The sequence below is a fragment of the Saccopteryx bilineata genome, chromosome 6 (genome assembly GCF_036850765.1).
Source record: "Saccopteryx bilineata isolate mSacBil1 chromosome 6, mSacBil1_pri_phased_curated, whole genome shotgun sequence".
NCBI classification, from domain to species: Eukaryota; Metazoa; Chordata; class Mammalia; order Chiroptera; family Emballonuridae; genus Saccopteryx; species Saccopteryx bilineata.
Window position 1 is genome coordinate 186,452,477 of NC_089495.1, and position 16,779 is coordinate 186,469,255.

General features: G+C 44.5%; 1 protein-coding gene across 1 annotated transcript; it reads right to left on the reverse strand.

Moving 5' to 3' along the window:
* Window positions 1–712: 712 nt before the first annotated feature.
* RAE1 (ribonucleic acid export 1) lies at window positions 713–16,483 on the reverse strand. The gene is made up of 12 exons (XM_066236281.1): window positions 16,301–16,483; window positions 13,632–13,728; window positions 13,011–13,115; window positions 11,779–11,871; window positions 7,047–7,133; window positions 6,035–6,121; window positions 5,848–5,919; window positions 4,785–4,892; window positions 2,490–2,596; window positions 2,330–2,405; window positions 1,650–1,844; window positions 713–1,151 (listed from the first exon to the last, which is right to left on the reverse strand). The coding sequence occupies exons 2-12, from the start codon at window positions 13,719–13,721 to the stop codon at window positions 1,065–1,067; spliced, it is 1,107 nt and encodes a 368-aa protein (XP_066092378.1). The 5' UTR covers window positions 13,722–13,728; window positions 16,301–16,483; the 3' UTR covers window positions 713–1,064.
* Window positions 16,484–16,779: the final 296 nt, after the last annotated feature.

The following is a 16,779-nucleotide window of genomic DNA, read 5'->3' on the forward strand; positions in this document are numbered from 1 at the left end:
GCAGGCATTCTCTTCCAGTAGAAAATTTTATTTTCATTGCTTGATAAGTAAGCAAACACATCTTAACAACATTATGATAGCAGACTTCCACACTCAACAAATTAGTTTACACACCAGCCCCACACAGTAAAGCATAAGAAGCATTTGGGATCACAGGGTAACAGAATAGACTCAATAAACAGTAAGTTGAATTTCATTTGATACTTACCAATCAGGAATTTTAAGTTACACTAAATACAAAAGCAGCATCCCAAAACTCTCACTGCTGTGGCATGAGTAAGGAGCACTCATGCAAGGAACTTGGGTTCTAACTTGACAGTCACACACACATCACCCACTTTAGCCCTTGCCCAGAAAGGCCTGTCCCTCAGCACAAGGAACACGCCATGTTTCAGTGACCAAGACAGCTGCCAAGTGGAGCCAAAAACCACTGGGGATGTTAAAGACGGAAATGAAGGAAGAACAAGAAAAATGAGCTCAAACCCTGCCCACCCGTGCTTGGAGAGGCTGCTGCTTGACATTCCACTTGCGAGAAAGGGTCATCCATTCACGCCCAGGGTTCCCATCTTTCCCAAGTGCAACATCTCTGCATTTCCCAAAGGGCGTTTGAAGTCACATATCAAACCCCGATGATGACACTGAACAGGAATGACCACTTCAGAGCTTACTGGGCAGGCAGGCAAAGGGGGAGATGGACAAAGGGAGCTTAGTAGACAATCTTCAAAATGTTTTATTACAAAGTACAGTACAACATTCGTAAAATGTTTCCCGGTGTCTCTATAACACATTGCTGAACGAAGCACTGCAAACTAGCCGCAGGGACCCACATGACTCTAACTTCAGTAATGACCTCGGTCCCTATAGTTACAGACACCTGCAACGGGCAGTGGAATGGAGAGACAATAGTCACAGGTGGCCCTCGGGGCCAAATTGCTAAACAATGACGTTGTTTTCCCCAGGGGTTGAAATGAACATCCATGGTTCACAACCCACCAAACACCGGGACCCAGATTCGTACAGACAAGCAGAGTGGAGAGAAACACCTCCGAATAACCCAGTCTCCACTACTTCTTGTTCCTGGGTTTTAGCTCTTCGGCTGCGTTCCGCAGGAAAATGTAATTTTTCTTTTGGGGATTATAAAATTCATGGCCCTGAGGGGAAAGAAAGAAAACATAATCTTATTATAAAAAATCAAAAATTGGCACTTTGTGGACACTTCTCACATGCCAAGTCCTGTGATACGTGCATGAAGCATAATCTCTCTGGAGGAACGGAACAGGTAGATGGAGCGAAAGCCAAACACTGGACAGTAGCTTGAGTCCTGAGGAAAGACTGAGGTTGCGTGGCAGCCTGCCTTCAACGTCGCACTGGGAGGAGCCACCCTTCACATATTTGTCTTGGGTGCTGAGACTCTAACCTGCCACCCTTTAATAATGCCCAGATGACTGCCCACAGAGAGTAAGGCCTTGGGAAGGGCGAGGACGATTAGTTCTGACCCGAGGCAAGGATCCATGTAAGAGGAGACCTCTGATCTATGACCTCCTGAGGACAAGGGTGCAGCCCCGGGTGAGCTGTCCTGGACCCAGAGAGAAGGGCAGCCCGCTGCCCACCTGGGCTGCGTGGAGGGTCCAGTGGCCGGGACTTCTCACCTTGGACCAGTCGTAGCTGGAAGCATAGGCAAATATGTTTCCATTGTGATTGAAGCAGCAAGCTGATATGGGCTGATCTAACTGTTCTGAAGTTTTTAGTTTTGTTCTGGCATCTTTGTCCCAAAAGCTGAATCTGCCATCAGATCCCACTGTGGCAAGTGTGCCGTGAACAGGATGGAATGCGATTCCATTGACCTGCGGGGATGGACACGCACCATGAGCGCCGACAGCAATGAGGCTTCCTGCTTCGGTCAGGGAGAGGGGCCAGTCACAGGAAACACTGCCAGGTTCCCGGACTGACCGCAGCCCAGAACCGAATCGTGTCTCCGTCACAACTCTATAGCCAGTGACACCATGGCACTGACCTCAGGAAAATGCTCCCTTCTCTCTCAGCACACAGCCATCGCTCAGTGCTAGAGAAGTGTATAAACCACCTGTCAGCACCACGGAGGGGCGCTCTCCCCCAAAAGCCCTGAGCTTGCATTCAGAACAGGGGACGAAGATAGTCAACATGTTCACAAAAACAGAAAACTGAAACCCACAGCATAAGCCGTTTACCTCCATACGTGAATACTGTGATGACTATTATCTTTTCTAATCCCGAAATGACTCAGCTGCCCACCTCCATGTCTAGTTTCTAGACACATTCCATTCTCAAGGTTAAGTGTGTAAAAACATACCGCATAGATGTCCTGAGGAGCTGAAGTATTGGTTCCGTTAGATCGGTGACATTTAAAGGTAAAGTTATCTTTGGCACTAAAAAACAAAGGTCCAACTAAGTTTTTCTTTTTAAATAAAAATCTTGAGTGAAAATCTGCCAGCTGATTGAGCCCCACTTACGGGTTTGGAGGGTTGATGTAGTGAATGGCCACTCTGCCCTCAATACTTCCCAGGGCAAACCCAGTCGGCTTGTTCTGTTTGTCTTTAAAAATAGCCACACATCGATGCTGTAGTTTGGGAGAGGAAAAAAACCAAAAGATAAGCACTTTCTCATAATGTAAAATAAAACATTTCGTAATAAATTAGAAGGTAAATTATTTCTACCCCCATTTTTGGTTTCAGAAGAACCGGGAACGTATTACTCAAATATGATAAAGAACTCTATTCCTCCAGGAAGCATTATTTTCGAACTTTTCTATGAAGAAACCACAGGCCAAGTGCTTGGTTGGGTTCAGTTGCTTGTTCCCTGCACCCCACCCCCCACCCCCCGGTGGCCAGCCTTCGCTCCAGTAGCACCCATAGTCCGCAGACCCCATCAGACCCTATTCCGGTGCTGGCTCCTCCATGGGGATAGAAAGACATGTCAGCTTGATTCCCAGACCAGCAAGTGTCACCCAACATTCTGTGCCTCTGCTCACCCCACCAGGAAAGGGAAGTAGTGTCTGCCCAGCCATCACAGGGAAATAAGAGGCAAGAGGGCCCGTAGTTTCTAACCCACAAAGGCACTGTGCAGAAGCAAGACACTGCACTTGATCCAACACTGAGTTTGGGGTCCAAAGGAGTTCTGGACTCCACAGAAGAGCCCACGACCCAGCTTCCTGGGGCAGAGGAGCAGGAGCTGGACACCTCTGGGTCCTCCCTTCCTCCTCCTCGTCACGACAATGTGGCCTAACCCAGAGGACCAACCACCCTGCCCAAACTGGACATTTTAGCTTCTGCGAGGAGGTCAGGAGGCACAGGGCAGGCTTAGGGCCTGGGGCTGAGCGACAGGAGATAAAGGGAAAGAGCAGTTTGCTAATGTGACGATGCTAGAGCACGCCAGTGTCCTAAGGCAGTGGTTGGCAAACTCACTAGTCAGCAGAGCCAAGTATCAACAGTACAAAGATTGAAATTTCTTTTGAGAGCCAAATTTTTAAATTTAAACTATATAGGTAGGTACATTTCTTATCGAGGTAGCACCCGCACGTGGTATTTTGTGAAAGAGCTGCACTCGAGGGGCCAAAGAGCCACATGTGCCTCGCGAGCCGTGGTTTTCCAACCAGGGTCCTAAGGAAACAAAGTGTATGCCTGTTCCCTTGCCCTTCAAAAAAAAAAAAAAAGAAATCCAATCCATTACTTCTGTGAATAAAAAGAGAAAAATTAAGTGCTTATAGAACAGGAGCAATCCCGGCTGGTCAAGCTGTAACCCTGCCAGCGCCTCCAGCTCAGCACACAGACCAGCCACCACCCATTCCAGGGCTACAAGTGACAAGGACACACTGCACAGTGACGCGTAGGAGACAGATGACATTCCTCACCAAGTAGAAGGTCAGGGCGCCTGGTGTGGGCAGGAAGTATGATAGACTAGGTTTTTATCAAGGAGTTTGGGATTCACAGGCCAATGAGGGTTAGTTCTGGATTCAAAGCGGGCATGGCAGGGTCACATGTGCCATGGGAGGAGCCAGCACACTCAGGTATGGAGGATGGACCAAAGGACCTAAACTTTTCTGGTCACTCAGCTTGGAGGAGGATGTGGGACAAACAAGGCTTGTTTTCTAGGACGAAGAAGACTTGAGCGTTCAGTGCAATGGAGAATGGAGAAGCACTCAGAGGGAGAAACAGAAGGTCCAGGAGGGAGCTGGTGATCGCTGGCACAAGGTTCCTAAGAGGCTGGGGAATGCCAGTCCCCGAGACCGGCTGTGGGAGGAAAGAGCCTCCCCCTAACCGGGAGGGTGGGCAGGCAGGGGAGGGAAGGCACAGGCACTGCAGGCTTCTAGAGACACAGGAGGAAGATGGGGAAGCTCCCAACCACCAGCTTCTGTTTCTGAGCAGAAGCTGCTGAACTGCAGAGATGAAGGTGAAGGAGGGAGAGTCTAGGGGACCAAGAGAGTGAAGACCTCAGTCTGCGGCAAGCGGGAGCCAGAGCTGGGGACCGCCTGGCCATGAGGACGACGCAGCCGAGGGTGGAAGCTGTGCGTTTACAACGGAACTGCCCAGAGAAGTGCAGTTTTGTTTGGTGGCATCCAGCTATGGGGGGAGTGTGGGGAGGACAGGTGAGCATCCAGTGATGGGAGTATTCATTCACTAGCCATCTGTGTTTGTGTCCTTAAATCCACCCCTTTTGAAAATACAAGTGTTTAAAAGTACAGTTTTGTTACATATGCGGGCACAGGACAGGTGTTAAACTACCAGCTTCCTGACCTGACTTCAGCTCACCTGATGTTTCAGTGGAGACTCTATCCTCCTGAACTCGGATGGTTGGTTCTCTAACTGATAGACAATCAGTCCCCTCTCCGCAGTCGCCACCACGGCCATAGGGTATATCTAGGGAAAGGCGGGAAGCAGAGACTACCTAAAATAAAGGACTGTGCTTTTTAAAAGAAAATGTCCACCCCTTCCAGGAGTATGCTTTCTTATACCAAAACATTATACAATTTCTTTATAGTCTGAAAAATAAGTATGTTTTCTAAGTTTAAAGTCCAATGATAACAACATGTTTCACGAAAACATAAAATCGTATTTGAAAGTAGAAGATTCATATATTTTTAAAAGACTAATTTCTTTAAAACTATAAAACATATGAATACTTAGAAAACATAGCTTAGGAACAAAAAAGAAATGAAAATCACCTATCCCACCCCTTCAAATAATAACAGTTGTTAACATTATACTATGTTTTATTCCAGGGTTTTTTTCTGAGGATTATAAATGTGTATTTCTATATAATTTGAATCATTAACTTAAAGCATGCATTCCAAGAATAACAGTGACTGCCTAATATTCCTTCAAATGAACCTTCCACAGGCTTCACTTAACCATTCATGTCTGTCCTGCTGACTCACCAGGTCACTTCCAATGTTTCACAATGTTATATACAACAAACACCACTTGCATCCTTATTGTTCTCATGACAAATTTCTCAAAGTGGAATTACTGGGGCAGTTGGGACAAAACTTTAAGAGCAATGACTAAATGGATGGAGAAAATGCTCACCCACTGAAACAGTCCCTAAAGGCCTAGGACAGAGTTATTGCTTGTTTTCCTACTGCCACACAATTTACTGATGGTATGTGCCTATCTGCATGTTTGAATAAGTGACCAAAAAACTTGACACCCAGTACTTAGTAAATCTGGAACAAATGCAGCACAAAAATCTCCTGATTGAAGATGACTGAAGCATTCTGAACCACATTCCCGCCATCGAACTGCAAGATGTCACAGGTAAGAAATGCTTTCATTGTTTCAAAGGAAATACACATCACGTGAGAAAACTCCTTACCACATCGGCACAGTAACACCTCTCAGGGAGCTGTAGAACCATCATGGGATTGGAGGATCGTGTATCCCAAAACTAAAAGGAAAAAAAGCCAGGAAGTGACCATTCAGAGCTAAAGCCCAAACAGTGTAAGAACAAGTGACAACATGTCAGTCTGAGTCAGGTCATGCGGTCCTGAGCGTGGACGTACCTTCAGAGTCTTATCCCAGCTCCCGGTCATCACACAGCTATAGTTCGGCGCTTTGATCCAATGAATGGTTTTAACAGGAGCATCATGCTTTCAACAAGAAAAAAACCAAACAAGTGAAGGTAAATGTAAATAGAGCTGAAGAGCTCTCATTTTGAACATTCAGAGGAGGAATTAATTTACATATTGAGGTCTCATCAGATAAAAACCAAAGGGTATTTTAACCCTTTACCATGACCAAAACATTCACTGTAACCTAAGAAGACACATCTCCCTTCCATTCTTATGAACTTAGTTGGAGTTTACCCACAATTAAGGAGTATGTAAGAATAAGTCCCTCTCGGGGAGATAATCAGAAGTAACTAGTAGGGAACTCCACCAGTTTTATTTACCTAGATGACACGACTAACATCAGGAGCTGCTTCTCACACAACACTGTGATCTGGGTATACACGCCTTCCTGAAGAGGCCCGTGTGTCCTCACCAGCTCAGACCCTCTGCTCGAGGTCCCCTCATCTTCTTTGCTTCTGCCTTTCTCTGAGCTGATTTCACACAAAACTCGGTGGCTATCCCTGAGTGGACCATAAAGTTCCGGGGGTGTGAGTGTCCCCCTCGCTGCTGTACCACCCTAATGACACAGTATCTGGTTTACAGCTGGCATTCAATAAATACTGGTCCAATGAATGAGTGACCAAATATAGCTGGTTTAAGGCAAGCCACTCACAGGTGCTGGAGTGTCAAGCAAGTGACTGCTGAGGGCCACCTTTAACATTTATCTTCTGTAGATTTAACTTCACTAATTCCTTATGATGTTTTCCTAATCTGCACATATGTGGAGGACCCATGACAAATTGCCTATGAAGTTCTAGTAAGCACAGGAATGGTCATAAAACTGGTGTTCTTTTTGTGTAAACGACGGGGTTTCTGGTATACTTAATTCTATAAGAGAATTACAATTAAAGAATCCTCATGACCCTGGGCATGAGCCTTTCTGCAGAGGACGGGTTTGCATTACCTGTGCGATCTGGATCGCCTGGTTACTGTTAAGGTCCCACATTTTGGCAGTTTTATCACATGAAGCCGTAAATACTTTGCTCCCATCCTACAATAATGGAGAAAATCTGTCATTCTAAGACCAAGACAATCTGTCTACATGCACATTTAGATGAGGTTGAACATATTCAGGAAGGTTTTGTTCCACAATTTTATTTTTCCAATTATTTGGGGCCACTCTACTATACACTACACTCATATACAAAACACATTTTCAGCTCCCTTTTAATTATTGATTTATTTTCCTAAGATAATATGTGAACATGATACATACATTCAAAGGGCACTGGGTTACACAGCGAGAATGCAGCCTCTCCCACCTGACCCGGCTCCCTTCTGGGAGGCAGTCACGGCCACAATGGAGCCTCCAGGAACAGATGGCACATCTGTATCCATGTACATCACCAGTGGCTAGCAACATTTTTTTCTTATTTTGATCAACTGCAAGCCTTCACAGAAGTGGCAAGAATAAAACAACATTCATGAACCATCCCTCTAGACCAGGGGTCAGGAACATTTTTGGCTGAGAGAGCCATGAACGCCACATATTTGAAAATGTAATTCCATGAGAGCCATACAACGACCTGTGTATGTTATGCATTAGCCAATAAAAATTTGGTGTTGTCCCAGAGGACAGCTGTGATTGGCTCCAGCCACCCACAACCATGAACATGAGCGGTAGGAAATGAATGGATTGTAATACATGAGAATGTTTTAATTTTTTTTTTTTTTTTTTTTCATTTTTCTGAAGCTGGAAACAGGGAGAGACAGTCAGACAGACTCCCGCATGCGCCCGACCGGGATCCACCCGGCCTGCCCACCAGGGGCGGTGCTCTGCCCCCCAGGGGGCGATGCTCTGCCCATCCTGGGCATCGCCATATTGCGACCAGAGCCACTCTAGCCCCTGAGGCAGAGGCCACAGAGCCATGCCCAGCACCCGGGCCATCTCTGCTCCAATGGAGCCTTGGCTGCGGGAGGGGAAGAGAGAGACAGAGAGGAAAGCGCGGCGGAGGGGTGGAGAAGCAAATGGGCGCTTCTCCTGTGTGCCCTGGCCGGGAATCGACCCCGGGTCCTCTGCACGCTAGGCTGACGCTCTACCGCTGAGCCAACCGGCCAGGGCGAGAATGTTTTAATTTTTAACATTATTATTTTTATTAAAGATTTGTCTGCGAGCCAGATGCAGCCATCAAAAGAGCCACATTTGACTCGTGAGCCATAGGTTCCCGACCCCTGCTCTAGACTCACCAATTATAAACACTGACCATATTTCCCTTCTCGCTACCCACACATATCTATACTCATGACTCCTCCTGTTCAGCTCCATTTCTGACACCATTCCAGAGGGCTTGCAATAAAATTACTGGTTTTCAATCATCAGTAGTCCTACGTACACTATGGAATAGCTTGAAAAATAGCAATCCTTGTGTAATGGTTTTGAAAATATTTATATACAGAACTCAGAGTAGGCCAGCCAAATATAAAGAAGCACAAGGTAATTTTTACTAAAAAGAGAAAGTAAAGTACTACCTGGAAAGTCTAGACCAGTGATTGGCAAATTTTTTCTTAAAGAGCTATTTATTTACTAAATGTTAGTATTTAAAGTCCTCTGCTGCCACATTTCGTGACAAGTGCGGCTGTGTTCCGACGCAACTGTTTACAAAAACAGACAACAGCCACATTTGGCCCTTGGGCCGTAGTTGGCATTCTCTCTTGTACAGCTAGTGCTCAACTTATAACCACAATTGGTTCCGACAGCCCGGTTGTAACACGATTTGGTCGTAAGTTGAGTAGGCTATATGTACAGTACTGTGAAATGATGTTATAAAAATCTTTAAATCAAAGACAAAGACAATTTCCTCTTGGTAGACATCTTGAGAGGGGTTTGATGAAAAATATCCAAGACACAAAACACAAATTGCTGTACCGAGTCTATGATAACAGCTGAAATGGTGCACGCGGAGATGGTAGTGCTGCCAGAAGCTGGTCTGCACTGTCATACGCCCAGCTGGGCAACGCTTGCACTGACAGACATGAAGCAGTCGTGGCTAGCGATTGTGGTCATAAAGTCGAATGGTCATAAGTTGCATAGGTCATAAGTTGATCAATACCTGTAATTACTATCTTCATTTTACACATGAGCACCATGCTAGTAACTCTGTACAGGTTTAATCCAGTTGTCACAATTTCCACTATCTGAAATTCCCACTGTTTTGGTCTGTCCTGAGATCATGAGTCTCAGGGGTATGGGATCTGCCTTCCGTGCCCACTCTGACCCCCACTGCACCCCCAGTGCTCAGCACTCTACAGGTGCCTGGTAGTTATTTGTTGGCTTAAATGTTATTCTCTGCTGTAATTATTACACTGGGGAACAAATTTTTTTTCATTTTCTGTTGCATGAGGTTTTAGAACTTTTTAAATATATTTCTGCATTGCTGATTCCAAATCTGAAATCTGTTTCTTGGTGCATACTCTAGTTTTTATGCAACTTTAATTTCTTTTTGTTACAGTTAATGGTATGATTGGTTTTTAAATTGGAGTTAAAGGGCAACAACTCTTGGATTGAACATAACCACAAGGCAATTGTTTTACAAACATCACTTTTACATAATTGTAGTTTTTAAATGTAAAAATTTATTATCTGATAAAAACACCCTCTTATTTTGTTTTAAGATTGAATCATGGCTTCTTCCGAGTAGGCGTAAATGTAAAAATAATCCTGATACCTTGTTATATATGTGGCTGTTACACACTTCAATGTCAAAGGCTCAATATTTCATCATTTGTGACACGTGCATATAATATTGCCTATTTTCAAGTTCCCCTTGGCCATCAAGGCAAGAAGTGGGCTCCTCATATCATGTCATAATTGTGAGAAAATGCTTCATGACTGGACAAAAGAAAAACACAAAGGAATGCCTTTTGGTATTCCCATGGTTTGGCGTGAACCTAAGGACCACAGCAGTGACTGTTATTTCTGTCTGATCCATACAAAGAGCGTTGGCAAGAAAAAACAGCATATGATCGCATATCCTAATACTCCTTCAGCAATACAACCTATCCCACACTCTGAGACACTCCCAGTTCCAGTTTTCAATGGTTTTATTTCTTCTAAGGACGAAGAAAGTGAACATGGTGATCAAGTGTATGTTGATAAGATGCATGAGGAAATGGTTGTAGAATCTGAAGGGTCTTCTTCTGATGCCAAGCAGTCATTAACCCCTCAGCAGTTCAGCCAACCCGAATTGAATGACTTAGTAAGAATGACATAAAAATTGTCCTCGACTTTCTGAAGTATGAGGAGCATAACTGGATCATTTGTGTGGATCTTAAAATGGTAAATTTCCTGCTAGGACAACAGAGAGGTTTCACGAAGGATCCTTGCTTTCTGTGTTTGTGGGACAGCTGAGCTCGGGAGAAACTGGACACAGAAGGAGTGGCTGAAACGTGAAGCTCTGGAAGTAGGGATGCAAAATATTTTGAATGAACCTGTAGTTAATCAAGACAGGATCATTTTCCCCCCACTTCACATCAAACTTGGCTTAATGAAGCAGTCTGTTCAGGCTTTGAATAGAGAAAGTGAATGCTTTCAACTTATTATTTCTGCTTTTCCTGCCTTGTCTTTCGAGAAGATAAAAGCAGGTGTATTTGATGGACCTCAAATTCGATCTTCATACATGACAAAGAATTTGCCAGAAAGATGAATAAGGAGGAGAAAGCAGCATGGCAGTCTTTTGTGGCAGTTACAAAGAACTTCCTTGGCAACAAAAAAGCAGAAAACTATGAACTTCTGGTTCAAAGGATGCTGTTGGCTTTCTGTGACATTGGATGTAACATGAGCGTTAAGATTCACTTCCTGAACAGTCACCTTGATAAGTTTCCTGAAAATCTTGGAGCTGTTAGTGATGGCAGACTACTGCTGGAGCATCAACCGAGATTGTCCTCAACAAGTACACAAACGCAAGAGCTACAAACACAATTTTTTTGCCTGAATAGAATTTAAATAAGTTTTGTGCAAATTTTATGATTAAGATAAGTGTTTTAATATGTTCTATTTTGAAATTGTAGACAAATTCTGGTGCAATCATATCTTTTAGTGTCTTAGGGGAAAGGCTGGAGTGCCCATCCCCGGCTCGTCCCTCACCAGGGGGCAGCCCCTCCACAGCTGCCGCTCTCCCTGGGGCCTGCCGCCCTCCTACACCTGCATTCAATTCTCCTCCATCAACAACAACACAACCTTCAACATGTTTACTTGTGTAGCTGATATTCAGGATCTGGGAGGGAAAAGGAAATTCCAAAAAACCAAATGACTTCAAATATTTAATAACAGAAGAGGATTTTTTTCCCCTTAGAACTTATATTCTGAGATAAATTTCTAATTTTAAAACAACGTAAGTTCATGGAATATTTAAAAGTAGGAAAGAAAAATCCTTCATTTGAGGGAACATGTCAAGAAAATAATGAATTTTTTATGCAAGAAAAAGAAAAGCTTTCATGTAGAATATCTAAAGCCAACTTTGACTCCATTAGGAACATCAAGAAATTACTATATTTACATTCAAAAATTCAGAATTCCTTCAACGTGCATACATACATATTTTTGTGTTTTGGATTACATGAAAAGAGAAATATACAAGCATTCTGAATTATGCTGTCATTTATGCAGAAGAAAACATGAGAAATGGAATGAAACTTACGTCACTCCAGCAGACATCAAGCACAGGGCCAGTGTGCATCTGCTGGGCTTTTGGAATAGTCTGTCCACTGTCTTGAACTTCCCAGCAGCGAACCTATGGTAATAAGACAAGTTAATACACACATAGCAATTTATGATAAATTACATGCATTTAACACCTAATAACTACTGGAGTACTATTTCAATACATACAAACTTCTATCAACTGACTTATTTAACTTTAAGAATAAAGCAATGAAAAAGAACACACAAGCAGCTATTTTCCTATTCCTTCTTCTAGGACATTAAAATATACATATTCTTTTGATTTAAAAATGAGGCTGTATCAGGTAGTGGTCAGAAGCACAGACCACTAAGTTTCCACACACAGACCCTTCTCAAGCCCCAGAAGGGGGATCACTGAGACACATGGTATGAACTTCAGGATTTCTGATACATGCTGCCAATTACCCTTTAGAAAGGCTGTACCAATATGTACCAACCAGCAATACATGACAGCTTATTGCTGTCAGCACCAAGCGAAATTCTTTTCAATGTTTTTTTCATTTGATAGAAAGTCTATCATGCAAATTTGTTTATGTGACTAAAAGTATGAATGAATGTTTCAAGTTTAAGGGGCCACTTAACTCATTTTGCAAAGTGCGTCTTCACATTCTTTGCTTATTCTTCTACCAGAGTTATCTTTCTTTTTTGCATACTACGATTCTTTGTCTTTCTTTTTGGACACAATAGGTATGATGTCTTCGCAGAATCCGTGCTATATCTAACAAGGAAGTTGTTTACCATATTCATGAAGAGTTCCAGGATGCCCAGAAGGGAAATTTGGGATCCAGGACAATATTCACTCTCAATGAACACTAGAGGTGATCTGGGAATACACTTCCAGGTGCTGAACTAGAGTGGGAATTTCTGAGCCATCATATGATAGTGCTTTCTAAACAAAACTCACTGTACCAAGAAGTCGTGTCTGCCTACTCAGAAGGGTTCACATACTCTGATTTATTTAAAATTTATTTATTTAAATATACTAAAATATTTCTACAGAAAACTGTAAAGATAGGGAAGTTCCCACACAACCCACATCTGGTTTCCTTGCTTCATTCTTATGTCTGTCACCATGGATAAGTCTTAACTTAGCTTCACACTCTTGGAAGAGGATGGAGTCAAAAGGCAGGCTAACCCTGCCCATATGAACAGAGATGACTTACAGACACACATTTAAGGAGCACTTACATCGTTAGCCCACGATCCTGCAATAAGAAAGTTCCCCGGCAAGGTGGGTGGGCTAAAAGATAGACAACCAATGCTATCATCAGGAGAGGATGTTACTTCAATATCCTGGCAGGGGAAAGGCCAACATTAAAATGTATGCATTATCCCAGTTTCATTCAAAATTGCTTCCTTTCTCAATAAACTCTTCACGGTGGACTTCCCTTATGCACAAGAACTAACTTTGATCAAATAGGGTGGTGGGAAATAGCCTGTGAAAGTACGGCTCAACCATGTGTCCAGATGATGGCCCCCAGTTCAATCTTGCCCTTAAGTGCTGGATCAACACACCACTTGCCCTCCTTCCTATAGAAACTGATTCCACAGTGTGGGCAGGGCTCTGAACACCTGCAGTTTTAGCAAGCGTCTTGGGTGATTCTGGTGACTGGAAAAGTGAGGGGGAATAGGACACAAGTCCAGGGGACACAGAGTTTCTGTGCTCCACTTTGGAAGTACCAAGACAAAGTTTCACAGCTTTCACCTCAAAAGATGCTCCTAAACTATCTCCGTTTCTCCAGCTGTCACCGTTGTGGGAAACCCTGGCCTGCACTCTTCGTACAAACCCTGTGAAGCCCAATGTGGTACCTTCATAGGGTTGTGGTTATCTGTGGTTGTGCTGCCAAACATGCTGGTTCCGCTAGTTCCAAAACCTGAGGTTGTTCCAAACAGACTCATTTTGGTCCTAAAAAATAATGGAAAATGTTAAGGACAAGTTCATTCTTAATAAATGCCACTGAGAGTCAACATAAAGCTAATTAAACCACAAAAAGGAAACAAAGAGTCTAAATGGCTTGATAGTAGGTCTCTCTCTTCTGAAGAGATCTAAATATATGATAAGTGAATGTTTTTAAAAATAAACTTTTATTTTAGAAGTTTTAGATTTACAAAAAATTGTAAAGACAAAAGAGTTACCATACACACCACATCCAGTTTCCTTCTTACACTCATCATCATTAATAAACCAATACTTATTTTTACAGCACAATGCTTTTCAGTCACCATTACCACTAGAAAATAAACTCACTCATTCTTTACAGTCAGAGACACTGAGCTGAGCCCAGGAATACAACAGCAAACCAACAGAAGGTCCTATTCTTCTAGATTGCCACTTAGAGTTCATTTCTTCTTACTAATCTCTGCATGCTAGATTAGGTCATCATTTTTGCATAAAGTTGCTTAGAAAAGCAAGCAGTCCTGGCTGCGATTCAGCAATTTCTTTGTAGGAGAAGTTTTAAAAAGTAATACACTTTGATCTGTTTAAGCACCGAAGGTCTCGCATTATATGGGAACATTCACTGGCAAGAATCCCCCCATTCTGAGTTTTTAGTAAGCCCACCACGGTTTGGACTGTGCTTCCACCCCTCACCAGAGCTAGAATCCAATCTTACCAGGCCTTACTTTCCTACTCTGCAAATACAAAAAAGGTTAACACTTTCTCCAGGGGTACTCTGAGGATCAGATCAGATTACAAGTGTAGAAAGCACAATGCCAAGCATATGGTACAATGAACAACTTTCCTTTGCAAGGGGAAAGTCTGTGTGTTATAATCCCTGATGACTTACATAAGCTGATGCCACATTTTCAATTCTGTCATTGGCTAGCAAAACTTTAAACCAAGAAGTCTATCATGCCAGTCACCTCTCCCAAAGGAGCCTGGGAACTGAGTGACATAGTCACTAACAAGGGCAGCATCTCTGAAGAAGACAACAATGGGAAACTCCCAGAAATTTTGCAAAGGTTTTTGAGTTCCTCGGACATCATGAAAAATCTGCAAGTGTAGACATACTAGGTGAAAGTAACAGCTTTGAGCACATTAGTATCTCACGAAGCAACTTTGTGAGAGGGCATGGTGCTTGCCAACTACTTCCACCTTAAATGTTAGTAATGTACTGGGAACACCAGTTAACTGCATGAGCGAACAAGCAAAGCAATGGCCAGGCGTCTGCCACCAGAGTCCAGGAACTAGTGGTATGGCTTTGGCCATGTTATTTAGTCTTGTTTTCTTATCCATAAGAATAGAATCACTGATATCTACTTCGCGGAGTTATAAAAACTGAGGAGCACACACAGTGCCTCCCTACTCTTCAACCACCAAGTTGGGAGAGAACATTACCGCTGTTAGGAAAGAGCACAGGTCCTTCAAGCAGTTATCAGCTTCTGTGGAACACATGGTACCAGGACACTGGGAACCAACCTCCTCCCACTCTGCTCTCTGGCCACGTTAGCTCCTCTGGCTTCCTTCCTGCCCCCGCACAGCCACCGCAGCCACCGCAGCCCGGCCTCAGCGCATTCCTACTAGCTCTTCCTGGGAGAACTCCCCCTCCCCCAAACCTCCAGCTCCTTCTGAGAACTTTCTGAGGTGATGTAGACGTTCTAAAACTGCACTGTAGTGACATCCACACACTTTTATGGACCGCCCCAAACTCATCAAAACGTACACAAAGGTATAACTTACCGCAAGGTCAGCTCCTCCAGGCTTCCCTTCCTTCCTAATATATTCAACCTTCTATCACCCCTCTCCCCCAGTTTTCTCCATAACACCCGTCGCGACCCGGAATTTCTCTGCCATCAACCTCTACCCCAAGAGAATGCCACCTCTGCGGCATTTGAGCTCCTCGGACATCATGAAAAACCTGCAAGTGCAGACGTACTAGGCGAAAGCAACAGCTCTGAGCACGTTAGTATCTCACAAAGCGACTTTGTGCGAGGGCGCTTTGCGCAGAGAGCTGTCTCGGGTTCTGCCCCGACACACAGCTGGCGCTCGGCACCAGGCCTGGCCCGGGGCGGCTGGTATTATAGACACCTGCTTGGGGGCAGCGTCTATACGTAAGTGGTAAACACCTGGAGAAGGAAGACAGAAACAGAAACAGACTTGGTTTCAGAGTGATGAGTGCAACGTGGGGAATCAGGCAGGTTGACGTGGAAAGGTCTAAAAGGGGACGGCCTTTGGTAGACGAATGGTCAGGCAAGGTCTCGACGAGAAGACAGAATTACACGGGGAAGGGCAGAAGCGACAGACGCCGCTATCCACTCTGTGCCCCTTTCCGGTGCCTCAGTTTCTCCATACGAGAAACGAGGGGGTGAGACCCGAGGTGACCGCTAAGGCCCCTTCCAGCTCTGACGTCCCCCTGCCAGGTACCACAAAGGGAGCTTCTCAACCGGCCCGCTTGCTGTGGGGCGCACTCTGCGAGGGAAACCCGGCCTCGGCGGCGCCATGGCGGTGGGTAACGAGGGGAGGCGGCACGGAGACTCACTTGAGAGTCGCACTGCGGAGAGGAGCCGGCTGTGGGGACCAGAGGGACTCGGGAGCTCGCGACTCTGCTTCCGTGTGAAGGAGGCGAGGGCGAAATGGCGCGAAGTATCCTGAAATTTCTCCACAGCAGCGAAGGAAACCGTTCCGACTACTGTGGAAACATCACGCATGCGGCTCAAGTCACTTCCTGTGTCGTCCGGAAGACAAGGGAAAAAAAAAAAAAGATTACTCCTCCCGCGAGGCGGAGGAGCATGCGCACAAACGCTATCGACGCTGAGAAGAGATCCTTGTGCCAGCAGCTTGAGGATTGGTCAGAAGTTCCTGAGCCAAGGCAAGTAGCCAAGTGACTGCTTTGATAAACCCGTAGCCCCAGCTGGTGGAGTGTCTTCTTTTGTGAATTAAAAGTCAAGCAACATTATGATTGCTGCCAATTCAAGTCCAAGGCCATCCTCCAAGAAGATGATGGGATGCTGCGCGGTC

Coding starts and splice junctions, on each gene's coding strand:
- RAE1 (XM_066236281.1), bottom strand. CDS start 13,721: ATGAGTCTGTTTGGAACAACCTCAGGTTTTGGAACTAGCGGAACCAGC. Junction 11,872..13,010: donor CAGGATCGTGGGCTAACGAT/GTAAGTGCTCCT, acceptor TTATTACCATAG/GTTCGCTGCTGGGAAGTTCA. Junction 6,122..7,046: donor AGGCGATCCAGATCGCACAG/GTAATGCAAACC, acceptor TCTTGTTGAAAG/CATGATGCTCCTGTTAAAAC.